General features: G+C 41.0%; 1 protein-coding gene across 1 annotated transcript in view; it reads left to right on the forward strand.

The window, feature by feature from the left end:
• CDH13 (cadherin 13) overlaps window positions 1-25,452 on the forward strand; it is a 1,057,449-nt gene that overhangs the window by 391,638 nt on the left and 640,359 nt on the right. The window contains exon 3 of the mRNA XM_024556040.4: window positions 2,818-3,026. Coding sequence (XP_024411808.1) covers window positions 2,818-3,026 — 209 coding nt within the window. The remainder of the gene's footprint in view (window positions 1-2,817; window positions 3,027-25,452) is intronic.

Raw genomic sequence — 25,452 nt, forward strand, 5'->3', positions numbered from 1 at the left:
GATGAATAAAAGAATAAGATTCAATATCGGCTTTTGGTTCTGGTGGGAAAAACAGATACATAAAGTAGACATGTTGGTGTAACATGGTATGCAGGCCTTATGTACAGGGAATTCTAGGAACACATGGATGGTGTTTGGAGAAGTTTCCTGAGCTGAATCTTAAAGAATGACTAAGAGTTAATAGGGTGAAGGTGGTGAAGAAGGTGGGAAGTACCTCCTACACAGAGGGAGCAATATGAGCATAAAGGTGGAGCCAGAACAGGAGGTAGACAGAGGCAGAGGTGTGGGCATGTGTGAAGCTCCGAGTGAAGACAGAAGCCTGAGGGGAGGCCAGTGGACAGCCCAGACATGGAGGGCCCTGGGTGCTGGTTTCCAGTGGGAATCCACAGTTGTATGAGACTCAGATGGAAGCCAGTCAGTTCTATAGTTGTGATGGAAGGGTCCAGAGCTTCCTTCAAAGAATAAGTCTTTATGTGGCCTTCCAGGTCCCGCATTGTCCAGGCCCAGCTTACCTCCACTCTTTCTTCCTTGCTTTCTGATTTAGTTTACTGAATGCCACAGGACCTTTGCACATTTTATGATTCTATCTGCCTGAAATAGGTCTCTTACTACTTACAGGGTTTTGGGTTAATATCTATAATCCAAGCAAGTAGTATAATGTAGGCTCTCAGTAAATATTTGTGAAAGAAAGAGAAGAGGAAAGAAAGAAGTAAGGGACTTGGGTGTGAAACTAGAACACCCACAGACTTTTGCATGCTTTCGCTTGCCCCACCCCTTCCCAGATGAGAGGCCAGATCCAGAATAAACACCTTAGCCATTCAGGCAATAAGTTCCCAGTGGGCCCTTCCTTTGAACGGTGTACCTCCAGTGGATAAATGCTATTTGAGGACAATGAAAGCAACACTCATGTCTTTCCTTCATAGTTCTCTTCCAAAAACTGAACCCAGTCATGCCCAATTACTCCTGGCTAACAAGATAGTCAGAGGAAGTGAGAAAGCATTGAGAACTGTAGATTCCCAAGAGTCTACTTGGGTGTTCATACAAAGATGCCCCTAAAGCTGACTTGACAACCAGAGAAGACTCTGGAGCCCTGACACAGAGAGACCTTGAGGCGACACTATGCAACACACTTTGGGGCTGGGCAGGACCTTGGGAGCAGGCCTGAACCAGGTACTCAAGTCATTATATTCAGGCTCCGATGGAACTTTGGGAAGGATTTATCCTACATGCGGCTGTGTCTGTTTTGAAACTGTGTAGTGGTGAAAGGCAAATAGACTAGGTTTCAAATCTTGGTTTTATTGTTTACAAACTGTGTGTGTTGAGCACCTCCTTTGCCTTCTCTGAGCCTCAGTAACTGATCTATAATCTGTTGGGAGAAGGAATCAAAACTGTCCCTCATTCATTGTTGTTGTTGTTTTATGATTTTATTTATTTTTTTTAGAGAGAGGGGAAGGGAAGGAGAAAGAGAGGAAGAGAAACATCAATGTGTGGTTGCTTTCACACACCCATCACTGGGGACCTGGCCCGCAACTCAGGCATGTGCCCTGGACTGGGAATCGAACCAGTGACCCTTTGGTTTGCAGACTTGTGCTCAATCCACTGAGCTACACCAGCCAGGACCCATTGTTGTTGTAAAGATTAAATAAGATAATGTATGTAAACTGCTTAACACTCAGCCTCAAGTATGGGAAGTATTCAATTTGTTAGCCATTATCATTATCAGCTAATATGATTATTACCACCATAAGAATTAATCTTGCCGGGAAAGGAAAATCAGCTTAGTTCATCAGAAACTTATGTGGATTTAATGATGTACTTGGACCTATGTAGACACAGGAAAGTTCCTCGTAGCAATATTTAAGAGACTTAAACTGGAAATACTCCAGATGCCCATCAACAATAGAATGGATAAATAAACTCAGCATAGCCACATACTGGAATACGACATAGTGATTAGGGTAAACAGCTATGCCTTGCAGCTACATGGTCAAATTTTACGGATGTAATGTTGAGTGAAAAAAGCCAGACACAAAGAGCACAATCTGTATAGTAATTTGTATGAAGTGCAAATACAGGTCAAACTAATCTATGTTACCAGAAGTCAGTATAGTAAAGCCTCTGGGGAGGAGTGGGGGGATTTTACTCAGGAGGGAGAGAAAGGGGGACTGGTAATATTTTGTGTCTAGGTCTGGGCACTGGGTACATGGTTGTGTCCACATTGTGAAAACTCATTGAGTTGTACGTTCTGATGTATGTACTTTTCTATAGCTATGCTATGCTTCAATTAAAGGTTTACTAAACAAACCTGTTCAACAGAGAGTGAAGGCAACAAAAGTAGGGCGAGGGGGAACGCACGTAGTACATGTAAGTCTACGCTTACACGCAAGGGGCCTGGCAGTCTACTGAGGAAGCAGACAGCAAACGTGTGCACTGACAGTACATTGTGGTACCATTGGTAATAGAATCCCTTACCAGGTACAGACACGGCATAGATGTTTATCCCTAAATGTCACTGTGTACTTTACCCACTACGCTGAAGGGCAAGGACATAGTCATGTTTCTCACTGTATCCTCATTGCTTAGCACCTGCCTGGGACGTAGGAAGTTAGCAAGGACAGGTCTTGATGGAGTGAAGTCCTTCAGCATGATCAAAGTCATAGGGGCCCAAGGAGATGCTGTGGGATGAGGGGCTGCAGTTGTGGATCTGGGATGGGGAGTGATAATTCACATCGAATGATCAGAGGTATGTTCAGGACTATGCCTTCCAACCTACTCACAAGTTTTCTGTCTTTCTTTGTTTGGATTTGTTTTCTCCAGTGAACTTCAGTGACTGTAAGGGAAATAACAAGCTACACTATGAGGTCTCAAGCCCATACTTCAAGGTGAACAATGAAGGTGATTTAGTCGCCCTGAGGAACATAACTGCAGTGGGCAAGACTCTGTTCGTCCATGCCCGGACTCCGCACGCAGAAGACATGGCAGAACTCGTGATTGTCGGGGGGAAAGACATCCAGGGCTCCTTACAGGTAACACAACTGTTTGGGACAAATTGGGTCCAGGGAGAAACATTGGGGTCTGTATCTCTTATGTGGAAAATGAGTATTTGGTTTATTATTGGCCAAGATTCTTTTGTTTTTACATAGGACAGAAGCCCAACTCAAAAAATGGGAGTTTGCAGGGATAGGACTTATGGGCTTTTGAAATTATACTATTTCTGGGACAGCTCTGTATTTAGGCATGGCTATGTACCAGTGCCCAGATGACAAGACCAGCCTTGATCCTTATTTATCATGTGGTTCCATTTTCCTTCTGTTGGCTTTACTTTTAGACAGTCACATCCCTCCTTGCTTCCCAATGTGGAGGTCTTGGTAGCTCCACTTCCTTCTCTCAGTCTAAAGTCACCTGGGAGACCATCTGTTCCTGATACTGACAACAAAGGCTTGAAATTGAATCTCAGTGGCTCATTAGATCCTGCACTCATCCCTGAAACAATCATTGTGTCCATTGGGTTATGATTCTCTGGTTGGCTACATCTGGGTCACATGCCTTGACCTGAAGCCAGAGTGGAGTCAGTCCAACCTAAAACATACAGACTGGGAGTGAAAGAGGGTGCCCTATTAAAGTAAACTAGGATCCTGTTATCCAAGGAAGTAAAATGGATGTTGGGCAGGCAAGAACCACAGTGACCCACTGGAGGTGTACAGAAGGCAACCATTGCATACGGTGCTGCTCCTTTGCCTGTACGAGTGCTTGTTCTTTTCCAGGTGCATATGTACGCTGATCTTGCACCTGCACACATGTGCACACACTTTAGGAGTGCCACAAACTTCAGGGGTGCCACTTCCTGATTGTGTCATCTATTGCTACAATGGGCTCACCTACTTCTTTACCAGGAGCTCAGACTCTGTGGCTTCTTGATTATAGAAAGAAAAGACACACAGAAAGACCCTTACAAAATAATCATGCTGTGCCCTCTGCTTGATATAGAGGGCACAGCATAATTATTCCTTTCTCCTTTTCTCACCTTTTTTCCCTATATGCTGGCCTGGTTGTACCCAGGGTTTCAAAGCCTATGATTATCACTGCCTTTTACCATTTGCCACATTCTCCATAAACCCAATTTATCTGCTAACTTTATTTAGTGGTGGCATGTGGACAAAGGAGTACACAGATTCTGCAGCTGGGCAGCAAAAACAGTACAACTGGCCATGTGACTGTTGCTTACCTGCCAGTTCTGTGGTTACATAGTCTGAGATGGCAAATAAGTGGCATTAGCATTGGCTGTCCTACTCGGGCACCATACCCATGGCACATATCACTAATCACTCCTGGCTTGCCCCGGGAATCTTTCCCAACACAGTGTTTCTTGAAACTACCACCCATTGATCTTTTAGAGATGTTTCTAGACATGGAATCTATTGGCCATTCCTGAGCTGCATAAACTCCATAATTCTCCTTTATTTCTGTGAATCTGAGTTAAGGGTAGATAGCTAGCTAAAAATGAATCCACAGCACGCCACTGATGCTTCCAAAGAAATCAGAGTATTGGCGAATGGGTATCAGTGTGGAAACCCATTGGTACCACAAAAGCAAGCTTTTCTCTTACTTAGCCATGGTCATTTTCACAGCATCTGACTAAATCATGATATAAATGGCAGCAAATACGTAAAGCAACAAAATTGCCAGAATGTGCAGCATAAAGTGCTTCTTAGGAACAAGTAAAGGGTATGGAGATTCTCATCAAGGCATTTACGTGTGGGATGGACTGTATTTAGACAGACAATTGTTCATCATAATAGATGGCTTATCTTTAAATCTGGAAAATAAAATTACACGTATTTAGCTTAAAGCAGAGCAGAAGGGATTCCAGGCACTTCTCAGGACAAACCATGCCTTGACAGGCAGGGAGATCAGGGTTCAATACCGAGAGACTCAACTTTAAAGAGCTGGTCTCTCAAATCCCAGAAAGACACCCTTCTGGAGGCAAAGCCCTGCCAGAGCCCCAGCCATTTCTCATTTGCTGCTCTCTGAGCCTGTTATCGACAAAGCTTGCTGCAATTGTTTGCTTCTTATATGGCACATGGAGGCTGCTGTGCCATTGAGTTTGCCCAGCTCCACAGAAAAGGATATTCATTTCCCCCCCTCCAGTCCTTTTACAAAGTTTGATAATAAGCCTTGTGAAGCTGCCCAGATGTGTCCATAATAAAGTCCAGACAAAGGAAAGGGTAGGGAAACAAAACTGCTATCCAAAGAACCCCTGTCAGGAGAGCATGGTCATTCAGAGATGTTCAGTTTGTATTTCTGAGGCCCTACTGTGTGCAGCCAGCAGTCCAACTGCTGGAGGGAAAAATCAGTTAGTATGCAAGCCAGCTCAGCTCCTGGTCAGAGAAGAAAAATAAACATGTATGTTGATTACATACCAAGCAGGAAGGCAAAAGTGAATGTGTTCTGTGCCCTCACAGAGGAAAGGGCAGGGAACACTGGGTGGTGACAGCTGTGTGCCAGGCGCCGCTCTCCTGGCCCACAGATAGTGTCTCATTTAATCTGCCCACCACCCTATGAGGCATGTGCTCCTGCCCCCACTTCACCTATGGGGGAAACTGAGGCACTAAGAGGCAAGCAAGAACCTACATTATTTAGCGGGACTCTCTTAAGTACATGCATCTCAATGTCCACTTTGACATGCATTATTTCTAATCCTCATAACCTCCCCGTGTGTTGTGGCTGCTGACGTTACCCCTTTCCTACAGATGTGAGAATTTAGCCAAAATCCCCTCTCTTGAAATGGACAGAAATGGGACTGAGATTCTGGCTTTTCTGTCCAAACACCCATTTCCTTCTTGCCACTTCGCATATCAGGAGGCTGTGCCACTTGGGTGGCCGTGGCTACTGTCCATTGGGGAAGTGATGAGAGCATGAGTTAGAGCAACACAGAAGGGATGGAGAGAAACAAATGAAAGGTGTGGTTTGAAAGAAGAAAGCCAAGCTTCAGCATCCTGATGCTTCTAAATTGTCTGGCCAAGGAGAATGGAGATGGATTGGACTGTCAGGCTTGGGTATGTTGAGTCGGTGGCTCTTGAGGACATCTGCATAGAGATGTCCAGGAGACAACAGGGAATGTGAGACTGGATCTCAGGGTAAGTATTTGGAGGAAGAACAGCGTAGGAATAGGACTTTGACTTTGGTTGGAACTTAAGTGGTCCAAATTAGTGCTCCACCATCTATGATCATGTGACCTTGGACAAGTCACTCAACTTTCTAAACCCCAACATCCTCATGTATGAAACAGGAATAAGAATAGAGTGTGCATCACAGAATCGTACTGGGCACAGCACCAGACAGCAGATAGCCCCCCAACAGTATCATTTTGGAACCTCTAGAGACAGGATAAGGAACTGGGGGCTGTGTTCTCACTGAGACCAGAGATTAGGGGCAGTAACAGAGAGTGGAGCCAAAGAAAGAAAAAGAAGGTATTCTCAGAGAGGGCAGTGGGGTGCCCAGCATAGACAACACAGGAGAGATGGGAGGGAGTACACAGTGGTTAACTTCACACCACTATGTTTTGGAAAGAAGGATTCTTTAAGATAAATGAAATCCCAGTGGAGCAGAGCTCAGCCACAGTAACTGGAGCCCAGCTCTCTAACAAAAGGTTGTGTCTCTCTTATTTTGACCTGCTACCTGTGACCTCCTTTCACCCAGGAAGTTTATAGTCTGAATGTGTGAAGTCTGATTGTTAATGGTTTTATTATAGATCCGCAAGCTATTTCTGCATTTTTAATGGGCTGCCCAGAAGCTAGTACCTGCCTGGACTGTGTAAGATCACCTTAGATCTGAGTGGGTGGGGGAGCAGTTTAATCCCTGGTCTTTCGACGGGAGAGGAGGGGTTGTTACAGAGCGGAGCAGTGCCCAAAGCGGTTTTGTAGCCTAAGGAAGGTGATGATGAACTCAACTAACATATGTCTGGACAAAACCGAGGCTTGTCTCCATCGAGTTTGCTGTCCCTCATTGCCAGACAGTAGTGAGCAGGAAGACAGCAGAATGTTTAGTGGTTTATTCATTCATTCATTCATTTATTTACTTTGTATGTAGGGCTTCAAAAGTTGCATGGAAAAGTTCTGCTTCATTCCTTACACTCCTTGGGTAGAGATGCCTTTATCTGCTGTGTGACTTATCAATCTCATTTTTTAGCTTGGCCAAAAAAAAACAAAAAAACCACCGGTTTATTTTTTGATGTATATATGTATGTATATGTGTATGTATTCTGAGTTAAGAAACCATAGTTTCCATGACTGTAGATTATGGCAAAAAAATTCTGACATCAGTTAAAGAACTCTATGATGTCAGGCTGGGAAATAAGAACATCAGGGAATTAAATTTGCATTCCAGTTTGGGAGCCAGAGACTGTGAGTAGGGAGTCCACACTCTTAGCAACTGTAGAATTTAGATACTGCTGACCCAGGCGTCTGGGCCTCCCAGAACGAAGCAGGAGATGCTTTGTAACAATGTAACAGAAAGGAGAGTTGTGGGAGCCCACAGGCTGTGGGCATGAATCTGGCTATCTTGCTCCCAAACTGAGGTTATTGCTCAAATGCAAGTCTTACCACTTCACCTCTGTTTAATGGGCCCTTGCTTCGTCATCATCACACCTGGCCCTCGGAATAAATTCTGAAGTCTTTCTCTATATTTCTGATAAGGTCCTTTATGGTCTAGCCTCCCTGGTTTCTGCAGTCTTCCCTCAAGTCTGATTTTTTTTCACCTTTAAGTGCCTTGATCTACTGAAATGTTACCTCCTCCAAGAGCCCTCCCTAGTCCTTGCTCTAAAGAAGCGTCATCCCCTGCTAGTCTCACTCCAGCAACAGTTGTCTTCCTTGTGACTGCTTCTCAGTTTGTAATTTACTTCCTTGTTTAGGTGTTTAAAGTCTGGCTCCCTGATGAGATTGTAAGCTCTCTGAAGAGACTGTAAGCTCCCTGAAGGCAAGAATATAGTCCCTTCCTTTCTTCTTTCTCTCCTCCCTCCCTCCCTCCCTTCTTTCCTTCCTTCCTTCTTTCCTTTCTTTTCCCTTCCTTTCTGCTGTGTCCACTACTCTACCTGCAGCACCCAACACAGAGCATGATGTAGAGCTGGTGTTCAGTAAATATCTTTTGAATAAATGCATGAGTGGAATGAGTGACTCCTTTTATAACTCTCCCTACATTGAGCCCTGGGCTTCGCCGCTCCCCAAGGCAAACCACTTGTGGTTTCTTGAATTGGCCAAGCTCTCCCTCCAGTTTATGCCCGCTGCTCCTCTGTCTGTATTATGCCCCCTCCATTGTGGCCCTCACCGCCCCATGGCTGCCATCCACCGACATGGCTTTACTTCTGGGCCTGCTAAGATTTCTTTTCTTCGGGGTACCTCTCTGACTGCCCCCTTGGCTACTGAGGTGTCTTTTCCCTCCATGATCCTCACAGAACCCTGCCTGGCCCCCTCCATCACAGCACTAACTTTAACTGCCCGATTTATTTGTGCTGCTCTCATCTCAGCTCTGCGGTCCTGTCTTCCACGCAGGGAGGCTAAGGACACTGCCTGGGCCAGACTCTTTGGAATGACTCCCAGTGCTGCCTCTGCTCTAGTTACTGCAGCTGTAAAATGGCTTCATAACACTATCAACTTCATAGGTAAAGTGTAAGGATTCAATAAGTAAACATATGCAAAATATTTAGAACAGTGTTCAGTACAAGGTGAGGGAAAATGCCAGTTGTTTCCCATCATTATATCATCAAAGCCAGGCCTATGATAAATGCTCAGTGAATGAACCAGGCACATTGAGACAACCCAGTTCTGTATCCCTTCCCTACATGACCAGATTTCATCACTCTACAACCTGTAGAGAATTCAGGACTACAAGTGAACTTGAATCATGACCATCCCCATTGCTCAGGTGCCCACTTTATGTGAAACGCTGGCTAAACTTCCGAGAGGATTTTTTTTTTATTTCTATGTGTCTGCTTAATAAACACCAAAAGATACGACATTATTTGAAAGTTAATTATGAACAATTTATACTTTTTAACTGGAAGTCAGTGCATGGTGTTCTCACTAGTCTCTTATTTGAGTTGGTTAAATTAAATGCAAATATCCCCTCTTTTTGTCCTCTCTTTTTGTCATTTAAAATCCCTGAAAAAATAAAATGAATAGAGTAAGTTGTGACAGAACTTGAAAAAGCTAAATGGAAGGCTTACTTAAATTGGTTGATCATTATCACTGTAAACACATAATTTTGGCTCCTAATCCAGTTTCAAGAATCAGCATAGAAATAGTTCCAAAAATTAAATAAAAGGAGCAATTAGAAGAGGAACAACTTGGGAGAAACAGTTGTTTTGTTTTTAACATTTTAAATAAAAATATAATACATGTCATCCATTGTTCATAAGCCAATATAAATGTTGCTGCTAAATGTGCGCTGACCCACAGGGCGATCACCACTTTTAATTCCAGAGGCCCAGGGTTCCGTTTGTCACGGAATGCTGGGCCTTGAGGCTCAAACTCAGCCTCTGGCTGTCCCTCTGTTACTGTATGTGTGTGTGCTCTGGGACATTTAGCTGAGTTGGTGTAGGTCAGGGGTGTCAAACTCATTTTTACTGGGGGCTGCATCAGCCTCACGGTTGCCTTCAAAGGGCTGCATGTAATTTCAACTCCTTAACAGCTAAGGAGTAGTTACATTTATACAATCCTAAAATTATTTCAGCCCTTTGAAGGCAACTGAGAGGCTGAAGCAGCCCCCAGTGAAAATGAGTTTGACACCCCTGGTGTAGATGATATTAAGGGGGGTCTGGAGTGACCCAAGTTGGGATCTAATTACACCTTTGGGACTTACAAGTTGCACCTCTGAGAAGTCACCTAACTCCTTTGAGTTTCAGTTTTCTCATCTGCACAATGGCAATAAAACCCCAACCTTGCCCATATGCCATAGTGGGGTACTCAGAATTTAACAATAAAATATTATCCCTAACCCAGCGCTAACAGAGGGGTAGCACAAAAATCACATCGATAGGTGAATGGATGAAGAGCATGTGGACTATACTCAGCACTGGACTGATACTCAGGAATGAAAAAGATTGTAAGCTTGCCATGTGCAACAACATGGAGGGACCTAGAGGATATTATGCTAAGTGAAATAAGTCAGGCAGAGAAAGACAAATACTATATTATTCCACTTATCTTTGGGATCAAAAAATTCAAAACAATGGAACAGATAAAACAAAAACAGACTCATAGAGAACCATTTTCTATTCTTAACTGAAGTAATCAAGTGAATTATCATTTTTTATATTTTTATATTTTTATATAGAATGTATTTATATTTGTATATTTATATACATCTGTATATTTTTCCATCTTTTCTGACCTCACACATTCCAAACAAAAATGTTTTTGCACACTTGTTACTGAGATAACCTCCAATTTTTATCAACCCTGAGCCAACCATTTGAGTCATCTCTGTTTGTTTTGGCCATTATATCATCCAACTTCCAAGGTGCCTGTCATTCTGTGTGCAGGTGACTTGACTTCATTTGTTCAAAGCATCCCTGAGAGTGAGAGAAACCAGCTTATGGGATAATTAATTGCCTTGTCCCAAGATCTTATCACACTGACTGGGAGTGGCTTGAGTCTGTCAAGCTGGTCAATGATATCGATCTTGATCACATGAAATATGTTTTACAGGCATCTTAGTGGAGAACCAATCCGTGCTTTGAATGTGGCCATAAAAAAATGAGGAGTTTAAAGCTGTAGATACTTAACATGCGCCAATTTAACAAGTGTGATAATTTCAAAAACCTGTGAAGTACCACTCTTCCTGGCAAAAGCCTCCCAAGTTACTATTAAGGAAAATTGGTATCCATTTAACTGTCACACAGATTAGGGAAAATATATATCTTGAAAATTATGGTACAGATCCAAAAACTGAGACTAGAATCGGGTATTAGGCTGTTATATTTTGACACATGCCTAAATTGTTATGTTTATGATTCTTAGCTCCAGGATACTGTTCAAATATAGATAAAAACATCCTTTGATTCATTAATTTAAGTAGATAACAGATTGTTTTGTGGATCAGAATCTAATAAAACTATATTTTGAAGATTAATTTTAATTGAAATGCTTGGGGGAAAATAACTGATCCTACAGAAAGTCTAGATAACTGAAACCAGTGTGTGTTTTTTGGCTTGCGGAAACTCAACATTTCATATTTGCAGCAGTATAATACAATAGAAAAATAGTATGAACCACAAATATAGTTTTAAGTTTCCATACAGTAACATTAATAAGACAGATGAAATAAATTTTAATAATATTATATTATTTAACCATATATACATATTTAACATACATGTAACCAATGTATGTATTATTTATCTTATACACACATCCACACACCCAATATACACATATTATGTTAAATTTCATAGATATAGATACTCTGTATACTTATATATTGTACATCTAATCCAGTCTATATATAAAACCCAACATATGTATAATATATAATTTCTCTAAGATATTATGTCAACAAGTAATCAATATGAACATTACTAATGAAATATTTTTACATTCTCCTTTTTATATTGAATCTCTGAAATTCAGTGCATATGTCGCTCTTCCAGCACATCTCAACGTAGGTTAGTCAAATTTTAAGTGCTTAATAGCCACAGGTAGCAAATGTCTACCGACTGAACAGGTGTCCTGTGGTGTCCTGTGGAACATTTATGTATATTTGAAAGAGAGATGGAAAGAATCATTCACTGAACACCTACCTCATGTTAGGGCATCATTTTAGATGCTCCCACACATATGTTCTGCGATGCTCATGGTCGCCTGTACCATTGGTAATCTGGTTCCTACTTTGCAGATGCGGAAGCAGTTCAGGCTCAGAGGGGTTGTGTCATTTAGCCAATGTCACCATCTGTCAGCAAGTGGCAGAACTGGGGGTTGGGCCTGAGCCTTCTGATTTTATGTGGTCACTGCTGACATTTACAGCGGGACCAGTGCTTTCCTCTTCTCCTGTAAAGACTATAACATGAGAGAGGAAAATAAAAAGTGATTAGAAGTTAAAAAAAAATGAATGCAGAACTGAGCAAAAAAAATAAAAAGGACAAGTTCTGTGTTGTCATGACACTTTTTAAAAACTTTGCTCATGAATAGAATCTTTGGAGAAAGAACCTCATGGAAACAGCACGAGGGCTCCAAATGGGATTATCTCCCAGGGGCCATCCGTTTCTTTATTTCAGACCTTATCCCATTCAGCTTTATAGTCCTACAGTATAGGGAAAATACCTTACATCTATATTCTTGGAAATGAAATTAAAATTTATTTTGACAGGCATTGTTTGGATTTAATTCTCACAACACTGCCTTGAAGCAGATGGAGTTACTCCTGTTTTATGAGTCATGAAACTGAGACTGACGGAAGTCGGAGGTAGCTTTCAGTTCACAGAGCTGGTCAAGTGTCAGCCTCAGTATGCAGGTCCGAAGCGATTCCCTAGGTCCCAGGTACTATCCGCGGCTAGCTTTCCAACAGCTCCTGGGTGCTTTTCAAGTGAAAGGAATGTAGCATCATCAGACGTAAATTTTCACCTAGTGTCTTTGATGACATAAGATTGTGTGATAGAATGCATATTTTTCTGTGTCCTCTGATATGCTTCTAGTCTCATATCTTTTATTATTCTCATAAATCAAATACAAGTGAATTCTAAGTGTAGATATTGGGGTGTTAACCTCTATTTAAAAATCCTGTCTTATCTGGCGTGTGGAGATGCCTGGTCATAATGGGCTTTACCAGTTAGCGTGGCTGTCCTCATCAGAGATGAAACAACATAAAAAAATTTCAAAGTAATTAGAAATTTTAAGAAACAAAACCAAACTGAGGGATAATCCTGAAGAAATTTTATGTAGGTGGACAAGTCCTGTGTTGTCATGGTGCTTTTAAAAAACTTTCTTCATAAATAGAACCTTTGGAAACAGAGCCTCATGAAAACACAAGATTTCTAAATATAAATATCTCTTAAACCACTCTGATTCTCATTTGTGAGTGAAACAAACAAACAAAAAACAAAAAACCCTCCAATGATAACAGAACACAATCTTTGATACAGACCAGGGATTGCCTCCATTTCGTTCTTTCGTCTCAATACTAAAAATCAGGTAGCAAAAGAACAGGGATTGGATGTACCATTTATTCAGTCCTTCATTACGTGGCACATGGGTCAGTCAAATTACATGGCCTTCACCCAAACTTTTAAGGCAGAAGTCTGAGCATGTACAGGAAAAAATAGCAGAGAAGACCATTATGACCCCAGCCAACCATATCTTCTAATCTACCCACATTAGGTAGATGCTTGTGGACTGTTGGTCTCTGTGGACTGGCCTTGATTTGTGACAAATGCCAGGGTGACAACTCCTCTTGGGCCACATGGTTGATGCCATTTGGCCCTCAACTTACTAGTAATTGCTTATTGAGGCAAAGCCAAGTGGTGTCTCAAAGTATCACATAGACAAATAGGAAGCACTTTTCAACTGTGGCCAGGGGCAATTCTCAGAGCTTATTTTGTATTTTTTTCTGTCTCCTCTTAACAGAAGGAGAAACCCTCAAGTCCATACCTCCCAGGGCTGCCACATTAAAAATAACAATCACAACAACAACAGCAGCAACAACAAGAGTGCCTCTGTCCTTCTGGAGTCCACAGCAGGGACTGATATTTTTATTTGCAGAATTGCTTCTATTTCAATAAAGCAAGAGGTAGAAACAGTCAATAAGCAAATACTGTGTGTGGTCATCAAAAGTAAAATGATTTCTTTATCTGAAAATAGATTTCATTAGCACTTGTTCTTCTTTCTATATCATGCAAAGAAAGATTAATTCTCCCATTAAAAGTGCTTTAAGTAATGCCCCATGTACAATTTCAGAATTTGGCATATCAATGGACTTACACATGAGCAGAGAAATTTCAAATGCTGACAAAGGTGACTCTTAATGCTCTTGGCAATTCCCAGTCTCCAAAGAATGGTGAATACAACCAACTAGGGAAGCCTTTAAAAGAAGAAAGAGCTTCCCTTGGGATAGAGTAATAATGAATATTTGAGAGCTTATCAAGGTCAATAGAACTAAAAAAATTTGAGAGTGTCCTCCAAGTAACAGTTTTAAAATATCTGTGATTGGCAGGCAGCTTTCAGCTGGTTGGAGCTTATCGCCCTTGACCCATTGATCCCAGCCATTGCCCTCCAGCTTTCTGACATCTCAAGAGAGGAGGTGTGGACTCTTCCTCACTGTCCTTTGTGTCTTCTTCCAATAAGAGAAAATTGGACCTGATGTGTGAGATGGGGCCTTTCCTCCCCCCACCCCATGTCTGCACAGTTTCTCCTGCCTCATGCTATTTATGAACAGTAGTTGGTTCCTTTAATTTTTGGTCTTTTTGTAGCAAACCTCTTCACAAAAGGTTGACATCACCAACCAACCCCTTCATCATATCAGACAATTTGGGCTTCTATTGTCAGCAACTACAACTCCTTTTCTTTGAAGTTACAAACCTATAAACAATGGTAGTTCTCCAAGAGACCCAAGGAAGGGCCCGAATAAGTACAGCCAGGCTTTTCCTGCAGCTCTCCCTCTACCCATTACTTTCACTCCAGGTGTCTCTGTGTGCTCTTTGCTTTCTTTTCTTTTCTTTTTTTCCTCTACTGTGAGAGTTAGGACAGCTAATCAGGATGCACTGCTTTCTTCCTTTCATTTTCCATTGGCACAAACCCCAGTTAACACAGATAACTGAGACTTGACTGCTTTTGTGTTCCAAATCCCTTAATTTAGGCCTTGTTAGCAAAGTCTAGCCGCAATCAGTATGACCATCAGTCAGTCGCATTTGCCTGGTTTCCCTGGAATTTCCTCTTTTACCCAGGCATTTGGATTATATTTTCTTTGAAGTGGGAAAGAAGAAAAGTATTAATTTAAAAATAAAAACTAAAAAACTGAATCAAAGAAAAAAATAAATTCAAAAAATAATAATCCCCCTATATTTTTGTCAAATTCTACATAAATCTTACAATTTCGGTGTTGATTATTAGGTAATGTAACATTGTATTCTCAATAAATGTAGGAAAGGAATTGTGACTGACTTGTTCGTTGTTATAAATCTAGTACTGAACATAATACCTGTCCCTGAGAACTTATTGAATTACTAAACAAATGTCACAGATGGAATGAATATTGATGTTAATAATGCTGATCATAGCCAACATTTGTTTAGCTCAAACTCAGTGCCAGGTACTACTCTAAATGCATTTCTCATGTTGTCATTTGATCTTTACAGCAATTCTGTGAAATAGGCACAGTTTCCCTCATTTTACAGATGAATGAAGTAAGATATGGAAAATATATGAGACTTGCCCATGGCCAGACAACTACATGGAGTATTTCAGAGGCATGCTTTGTGTTCAGACTGTCTAAAAAAACATTTTAAAAATATCTTCTCCTTTTTTCAAGATAGACATATATGAGCTGAACACTAATGAAGTAGATTCAGGTTGATTGAACAGAGGCATCCAGAAGGTCAAAGAATAATCTCTGTCAGCCTAGAGAATGGTTTCTTCATGGAGTCAATGGCCCTAACTGACTGAGTTCGTCCCAATGATTAAAATGAAGATACGAAGGCATGTGTTTTTAGTTTGTAACTTTTACAGCTCCTGGACCCTCGTTGGATGATAGATTTAAGATTCAAAAAGAACTCAAGTATCTGTAAGAATGGGCTAATATCAGTAAGGCAATAACAATTGATATAGACATGAAGCCTCACCTATAGGGAAACCAGGAAACAGGATGCGGGTGATGTGGCCAGGACTTGGTTGATGAGGCATTCACTCATGAAAGTGCAGCAACTCCCTCTGTACAGGTTCCTGCCCTTATTGCTGCTCTGTAATTATTCATCCTTAATTTATCGTTCATTGCCTTGAGTACCACTCCAAGACTTTCCCTTTTACTTAAGCAGTAAACTCTATTCCACTACTCACATTTTTCTGCAGCTGGCCTTGCGTTACTCTGCTGACGAGTTTATACCATCCCCCTCAAGCTTCCCCAATTCCCTCTTCCATCTCTGCCCCCTGCCAGTCTTTCTCTCCCCTCTCAGAGGAAGACCAACTCTTCCTTCTCTTTGTGACACATCCCTTCATCTGAGCTCCTGAACCCACTGCTTTCTGCTTCTGTTTTCATCACATGCACCTTCTTTCTCTCTTACACCTTCAGTCGTTTCCTCTTCTCCGAATGCTGCTCTCTGCCTTCAAACATGCTCAGATCTTCCCAGGTTAAAATACATTTCCATAGAGCTGTTTTTCTTCACATCACTGCCCTCCCCTTCGCCAGTCTTCTGGAAGGCCTGGTCTTTACTTAACAACTGTGCTTAATCACTAACTCACACCTTCTACTCCCAAATGGGGCTTCTAACTACATTTTGTTAAAACTGCTCTCTTTTGAAGGTCATGGGAACCGAATAGCTGATTTCCCTAAGCTTTTTTTTTTTTTTAGTCCTGAGACCACTTGAATTCTCTGAAGAATTTGGCAGCTTATTTTTAATTTTTTAACTTTTATTTGAGATCAAATTCATATAATATAAAATTAACCATTTGAGGTAAAAATCTCAGCTGTATTTAATACATTCATGATATGTAGACACCACCTCTATATAGTTCCAAAATATTTTCATCAACCCCCCCAAAAAATCCCTTATAACCATTAAATATTCAATCCCCCTACTCCCTAGCAAGCAAAGATCTGCTTTCTGTTCTGAGCATTTATTCTGCATATTTCACGTAAGAGTAATTATATAATAAATGATCTTTTGTAACTGGCTTCTTCTGCTTAGCATAATATCTTCAAGGTTCACCCATCACATTATAGTATGTATCACTACTTCATTTCTTTTTATAGCTGAATAATATTACTTTGTATAGAAAATAGTCCACAATTTGTTCATCCATTCATCCACTGATGGTCATTTGGTCTGTTTTCATCCTTTGGCTGGTGAATGGTACTGCTACAAATATGCATTTACATGTATTTGTTTAGGTACTAATTTTCAGTCCTGTGTTTATACCTGGCAGTGGAATTGCTAGGTCATATAGTAATTATGTTTAATTGTTTTCCAGAGCAGCTAAAACATTTTGCATTCCTTCCAGAGCATTTGACAATTTTGAGATACCTCTTGAAATTCTCTCCCCTTTGCCTTCAAAGACACCACATAATCCTTGTTTTCCCATTCTCTGTATATGGCAGCATCATAATTTTCCTTCTCCAGCTCCTCTTTTTACTATTTTTGGCATTGGGGATATTCTTCAGATTTTTGTCTTGATTATCCTCTGATGTTTTCTATCATTCTCAACATTTTCATCCAAACTAGTGACTTTAAATAGCCCCTCTTTAGGATGTCTTCATTTACATAGCTCCATTTCTGACCTCAGGTTCTTCACATCTACCTGCCTACTGCATCGCCACCTGTATATCTTATTTGCCTCAATGTTAGTGAGTGTGCATGTTTATCACCCTCCTCCTTTCCTCCTTTTTTCCCTCTTTATTCTCATTCTTTCTCTCCCAGGTGGTTTTAACTTTCTCCATTATAGTAGCTACAACTGGTTTAGGCACCATATCTTCTTATCTGGCCTATAACAGGGTTTTATGAATGTCATCTCTCTTAAATCTACTTTCCCCCCTTCCTTTCTAATCCAATCTACATGCCTGTTGCTGCTCAATTATCTTCCCCCCAAAATAGCCAGAATCATACCATGTCCTATCAAAGGCCACAAGTGGCTTCTCATGCCCAGTAAACAACATTCAAGTTGACCCCCAAATTTCTTTGTCAGTTTCATCCCCACTTCTCCCCATCACTCCTGTGAGTTTCCCACCAAAGTAAGCTGCTTATTCTCAGTGATCACTTAATATGATATGGTTTCTTCCACATCTCTCTCTCAGAGTGTTATACGTGTGTTTCAATAGGCTCACAGGAATAAAGACCAGATTAGGAGTTATGATTTTACCAGAACCATTGATTTATTACAGGGGTGTCAAACTCATTTTCACTGGGGCCTACACCAACCTCACAGTTGCCTTCAAAGGGCCGAATGTAATTTTAGGACTGTATAAATGTAACTATGACTTCACTAGGGGCAAGGTGCTTGGTGCTGCCTCTGGGTAGAAACAAGGTGTGGGGCGGGATATAACAAGGTGGAGGGCCAGATTCGGCCCACAGGCCTTGTGCTTGTCACCTGTGACTTATTACTTAATAATGTACATTTTAGCCAAAGCATATCTTAACCCATTACTATGGGTTTTTTTTTAAAGATTTGTAATTAATCATGGTGGAAATAATGCTATAATGCTATAATGAAACATTACTTGCAAATCTTACAAATTATATAATTTCCAATGATTGGATATGGAAGGAAGGGCTCTATAATACAGATCTTATTAAGAATCTCAGGGACCTTTACAAATGTGCTAGGGTTACCACTCAGAGTGAGATCTCTCAGGAGATCCCTGCTTATTGGCCACGACAGCCAGATGTGAGCCTCATTCTACCTACCATCCAATGTAGCTCTAGGTAGAACTTTCAGTCTCTAGCACATTATTTATTATCTCATTAGGAAAGAACTAGTCAAATTCCTAAGAGAAAAGATCCAAAGTTGGATTGGTTTCCTTTAGTGATACAGTTCTTTTATCTAGGACTACTTTCTTTGTTTTATTTATTTTGACCATAGCTTCTTTGGTCAACTTTTAAATTTTTTTTGTTGTTAACTTTGTCCTTGTTGATGCTAATCTACTTCTGTCATGTGGAAAAGAGAATAATTCAGATATTGTAAGAGAAGGAAAATAGTTTGATAAATTAGAAGCATGAATAACTTATTGAGAAATAATCCAAGCAGCTAACTATATTTGTGCATTCTCTCTTTCATGAATGATACATAATGCCGAGTCCATACAAGTTAATGTTTATTTCTAGAAACCTTTATCAAAATGAGCAAGAAGTAGTAAATGCCTCATTATCCTTTCAGAGTGCCTAATGATACATTGTTTTCTGTTGTAAAACCTCAAGGTTTCTGAACGCATTGTTATAAATTGAAACTGTCAACATATCTTTGGTAAGGGAAAGCACAGCATCCTATAGAAATAAAATGCAAAATTAACAATTTAAGTTTATATGTTTTCATCCCTCCACAAATTCTACCACACCTGGCAGAAGACTACAGTCCATATTATTTATAGAATATATGCTATGAAGACCCATAAAACATTTAAGAACATTTAGAAAAGCAGAAATGGAATTTCAGAAATAAAACCTTATATAAGAACAACAGAAAAGACAGACCATCAGAAATTATTGATAAAATAGATATTTTATAAAATACTATTTGGGGAAGTAAATAGGTTGTATACTTTGGGCCAAAGTCTAAAGGTATTCTGTTTTTTCTTTCTACATAAGGCAACCTATAGGGAAAGGCCAAAAAGTCAGATATTTAATAGCTAAGCCCCTGGAATCCCAGGTTTAAATCCCAGCCCTGGAATTCATCAGCCTTGTGATTTGTAATAAATTATTTTTACCCTTTTTACTATATTTTATTGATTATGCTATTACAGTTGTCCCAATTTTCCCCTTTGCTCCCCTCCACCCAGCACCCCACACTCCCTCGAGTAATTACCCCACCGTTGTTCATGTCCATGGGTCATGCGTAGGTTCTTTGGCTACTCCATTTCCTAAGCTGTACTTTACAGCCCCATGGCTATTCTGTAACTACCTATTTGTACTTTTTAATCCCCTCACCTCTTAACCCATCCCCCATATCCTTCTCCCATTTGGCAACCATCAAAATGCTCTCCATCTGCATGATACTGTCTCTGTTCTTCATATTTGCTTAGTTTCTTTTCTAGATTCAATTGTTGATAGATATGTATTTTTTGCCATTTTATTTTTCATAGTTTTGATCTTCTTTTTCTTAGATAAGTCTGTTTAACACTTCATATAATAATGGTTTGGTGATGACAGACTCCTTTAGTTTTTTCTTGTTTGGAATGTTCTTTATCTGCTCTTCGATTCTAGATGACATCTTTGCTGGGTAGAGCAATCTTGGCTATAGATCCCTGCTTTTCATGACTTTGAATATTTCTTGTCAATCCCTTTGAGCCTGCAAAGTTTCTTTTGAGAAATCAGCTGACAGTCTTATGGGATCTCCTCTGTAGGTAACTTACTTCTTTTCTCTTGATACTTTTAAGATTCTCTCTTTATCTTTAACCTTTGGCATTTTAATTATGATGTGTCTTGGAGTGGGCCTCTTTTCATCCTTCTTGTTTGAAACTCTCTGTGCTTCCTGGGCTTGCATGTCTATTTCCTTCACCAAATTAGGGAGGTTTTCTTTCATTATTTTTTCAAATAGATTTCCAATTTCTTGCTCTTTCTCTTCTCCTTCTGGCCCTCCTATGATGCATATGTTGGACCACTTGAAGTTGTCCCAGAGGCTGCTACACAATCCTGCTAGACTCATTTTTAAAAAAATTCTTACTCTTTTTCTTTTTTGTTGTTCTGATTGTTTATTTGTTGCTTCCTTATGTTACAAATAATGATTTTATTCTTGGCTTCATCTACTGTACTGTTGTTTCCCTATAAATTGTTCTTTATTTCGATTAGTGTATCCTTCATTTCTTTCTGGATCTTTTTTACTCTGTTGAGATCCTTAATAATTTCCTTGAGCATCCTTATAACCAGTGTTTTGAACTCTGCATCTGATAGATTGCTTATCTCCATTTTGTTTAGTTCTTTTTCAGTTTTGATCTGTTCTTTCGTTTGGCCCATGTTTCTTTGTCTGCTCATTTTGGCAGCCTCCCTGTGTTTGTTTATATGTATTAGGTAGAGCTTCTATGACTCCCTATCTTGGTGTGTGCCCCAGTGTAGTAGGTGTCCTGTAGGGTCCAGTGGCACAGTCTCCCCATAACCCAAGCAGGGTACTCGAGGTGCACCCTTCGTGTGGGCGAGTATGCCCTCCTCTTGTACTTGAGACTTGATTGCTGTTGGTAGGTCGATGGGAAGGATTTACTCAGGCCAGTCAGCTGCAAGTACTGGCTGTGACCACTGACCACCAGCCTCCACTTTCCTTGGAGAATCAGCTGTGCAGGTATAGGGTGGTACTTCTCCAACATAGTCTGTAGCTGTCCACTGGGTGTGGTGGCCTTGGGGTTTCCTGGGTGGTGCACAGCCCCAACCTGTGTTTTGCCCAGGGCCACCCTGCCTGAGCTATAAAGCAGCCTGAGATGGTTGCTACTTGTGCTGGGCTTGGAGATTTCCAGGCAAAGCCAAGACATGAATCTAGGCTGTTTGCTGCTAATGCCAAGCCTGCAGCCACTTAGCAAGAGGTACAGGGCCTGTGGACTCACCAGGGCTAGTTGTTGCTTGTTTGAGAGAATTTAGGAAGTTGTGAAGAATGAGCCAACAGGCAGAGGACAACAGGCTGGGAGGGCTAACTTTCTGCATCTCCAGCAGAGCATGGAGACAGGCTGTTCATCTCTTGTGTAGTGTGCAGGTATTTTAACTCACTCAAACCTCCTTATTTCACCATCATTCTGAATCCAAGACTTTCATCCTTCAAAACCTAAAGGAGCTGTAGCTTCAGGAATTCCTGAGTCCTGCTCCAGAAACTGATTTCCTCTGGCTTATCAGTGTCCTTTAAATTGATAAACAGTCATTTTAATATGGAGCTATAGGGAGCTGCTGCTTTTTCTTTCCACAACTTAAATTGACTGAACTAGAGAAAATGGGGCATTTGACTCAGACATTTAATCCATCTGAAAAATTGTAATTTGTCACCAAATATATAAATCCCAATTCCTAAAACCCCAGCATTCTTATATAGGACAAAAATCCAACTTGGATTATGAATTGCAGGACTCTTTTGACAAGACAAAAATAAAGAGGAAGAGAGTGTGAAGGGCTTTCTGACTTTTTCTGAGCCCGTACTCTAAGCTGGGAACTTTGCTAGGTGCTTTTCCTATATTATCTGTATAGTATTATCTAATTCACAGAATAGGCACAAATAGGCAACTGAGCTATGGAGAGGTTAAGCAATGCACCCAATAGCTTATAACTTATAAGTAATGAAATTACCAAGAAGTATTGGGCTTAGGTCTGAGTCCAGAGCCTGCACTCCTAAACCCCAGGCAAGAGCTGTCCTCACCTTGGATCTCTGGGTTAAGACACATTAGTTTAGGTAAAATAATGAAGTAATGAAAATGCCTTATCTCATGACTTACTTCCTTCTCCACAGCCTGCTGTGACCCCATGTTTCTGACTGGGACACTATTGTTCTCTACTATGTCACACATATGGAGTTGTCTCTATGTAACTTCCTTTCATTTTCACTTATAAAATCTATTCCAACTATGGATTGCTCACCTAATAACCAGCCATTCCTCTCACCTGTGAGCAGTGTGTCCCTGCCACCAACGTGATTACCCTCAAAAGTTAATGATTCTCATTCCTACACTTCCTGGCAGAGGGGCTGGCATACAATGGATGCTTGATAAATCATCTTTGGCAGATTAAATACAAGGATAAATGGATGGACTCATATATTGGTTTCTGTGTTTTACACATGAGAAACCTACTCTTGGTTTCTCTGACATTGAGAATCTTGCCCAAAGTCCCACTACACAGTGGAGGAGATGTGGAAACAGAATTCAAGTTTCCAGTTGCCTCGGCTGGTGTATTTTCTATCTCTGAGAGTGTGCTACCTTTCCACGGACATAAACACTTTAATAAGCATCTTCAGGAGACAATCCAAGAGGAGGCTCTAATGGTGGACAACAGAGACTCTGCAACAGCCACCAGTGGGTGGGCTCTCTGTGTCCCTGAAATCGTATTGTGTGAATTCCCAGAATCATGGTGTATGCAAAATGTTTTCCCAGTGACCTCCCTGTGCCAACCCTGGAATACAGTGGCATGAGTATCTTACAGGAACAGATGCTGGCGATGTGTAATGCAATGTCTTTCCAAGCTGAAAATCTCTCTTATACACTCATTGTTTCTGTGCTATGGGAGATGCTCTTCTGTGTATTGAGGGACCAGCATTAGAGGATCCAGGGCACCCACTGCAAAACTGTCCCCAAGTGACTTTAATGCTAACAAGCTCCTGCTGCTTTTCCCACCACAACTAAGTGAAACCAAAGGCCTCTGGTTACAAATTAGTTAAAAATTATATTGTAGTATTTATTAATAATTAAAAGGAATAGAGCAAAAATAAAGAAGCCCTACCTCACCCCCTAAATGCAGTAATTGTGAATAATCTCTGCCCAACAGAATTGAAAGGTCATTGGAGTTTGGCTTTGCCAGTACTTGTGTCAATGCTCATGCTTGCACTGAGGTGGCACAATAACCCAGGAGATGATTACCTGAGAGAGGGGCCCTCTAGGATGGTTGTGGGGACTGGGATGTGTGGCTAGAGATTGTGAGTCTATGCAGCGAGGCAGTACATGGGGGAGAGGAAAATGAACAAGGTATGCTAGCAAAATAAATGGAGTCAGGATGGCTGAGACTCTAGGAGCAGGGGGAGTTGAGTTCTGGGCTTTGCATCCGGAAACATAGAGCCTGGTCTAGAAATGATGTGGAGCTTCTTTCCCTTTAATCAGGCCTGTCAAGGTCTGGTTATCATCTTCTCAGAGAAACCTTCCCTTACCACCTTATTTAAGTTTGGTACACTTTATTACACCGTTGTGTGTGTGTGCATGTACACACACAGGCATGCTTTCTATTGCAGCATTTGTCACAATTTGTGATGTTTAAAAGCATTCTTTCTTTTCTTGCTTTGTGTCCATCTTGTGTGCCTGTTGGTTCCCACTGTGTCCTTAGCACTTAGCTCAGTGTCTGCACATCATCTGTGCTGCAGAAAGTGAAATTGAATTCATAAGTGAATTTCTAATTGAATAGCTGTTAGACCACAAATATCCAGAGAAGTATGTGATGTCTTTTGGCTGGGCTCCAGGGATCAATGAGAAGAGTGACAGAGGATGGAGGTTCACGTTTCCTCTAAGTGCTATGGGAAGCAAGGGAGTGACCCTCAGAATAACTATAAAATGACTGCATTGGCTGTTACGTGTCATGTCAGGTGAGGTAGAGCAGTCATGTGAATGGGAAATAAGTGTTTCAGTTACCTATCACTGTGTAACAAACTACCCCAAACTTAGTTAAAATGACAATCATTCTATTTGGACATTTTTTATGGGTCAAGAATTCAGGCAAAGTTTAGCTACATAGTTAGGTCTTTCACTCAATTGTTTTCAGCTGCTAGCTTGGCGAGGCTGGAAGATCCAGGAAAGCTTCACTCATAAATCTGGCACTTTGTTGCTTCTTCATTAGCCTCTTTTCCTATGCTTCCTTGGGCTTCTTCAGAGCTAAGCACAGGTCTTGGCTTCCAAGGGGAACAGTCTGTGCACGTGAAAGCAGAAGTTAAATCTCAGTTAGGGCCCAGCCCTGGAAGTTACACACAATCACTTCCACTGTGTTCTATAGGTCAGAGCAGCTCAGGATTATTCTCCAGTTCAAGGAGAGGAGAAGTAGATTCCACCTCTTGATGGGAAGATTGCCGAAGACTTTGCAGCCATTTTTAACTCATTCCAAGGAAAGACTAGTTAGGTAGTTGATACAATAAACCCAGCCTAATGTTGTAGCAATGGGGATAGGGAGAAATGGATTGGCCTAAAATATAATCAGAGGTAGACATGACAGGATTTGACAATGGTTGTCTTGGGGCAGTTGGACAAGGGTGGTACTTTTATTTTTACTGGTTTCCTATTACTGCTATAAAATTTTTATCACAAATATAGTGGCTTAAAGTAACACAAATTCATTCTCGTACAATTTCAAAGGCAGAAGTCCAAAATGACTCTGACACGGCTAAAATCAAGATGTAAGCAAAGCTGGTTTTATCTGGAGTCTCTGAGGGACAATCTATTCTTTGCCTTTTCCAATTCTAAAGGCCGTCATGGCACCCTGCTCCATCTTCAAAATCAGTTCTGTAGCATCTTTTAGGGGGAGGGCCTTGGGCACAGTAAAATAAAGAGAGGCAAGTTAAAGGGAAATAATCAAGATTCAAACAAACCAAGTATGAGAAATTAGTGAGATGTCTTTGGGGAAGATGGCGGCAACATAGGTGGGAGCGGAGTCCACTTCCCCTCAACGCCAGGGAAATACCTAGCTGATCTGAGGAGCAGAGCGAACAGCCAACAGTATTCCAGCATATACGAAGATCAGAGACCAAAGATAGAGGACACTGAAAGATCTGACGGTGAGACAACAAAACCTGGAGTGCTGAAAAGACTAGAGATAGACCGTGTTAAACACATAAACGTCAGCTCAAGACCAGTGAGCACAGGAGAGTAAGGAGACAGCACCACCGA

The sequence above is a fragment of the Desmodus rotundus genome, chromosome 12 (assembly GCF_022682495.2).
Source record: "Desmodus rotundus isolate HL8 chromosome 12, HLdesRot8A.1, whole genome shotgun sequence".
NCBI classification, from domain to species: Eukaryota; Metazoa; Chordata; class Mammalia; order Chiroptera; family Phyllostomidae; genus Desmodus; species Desmodus rotundus.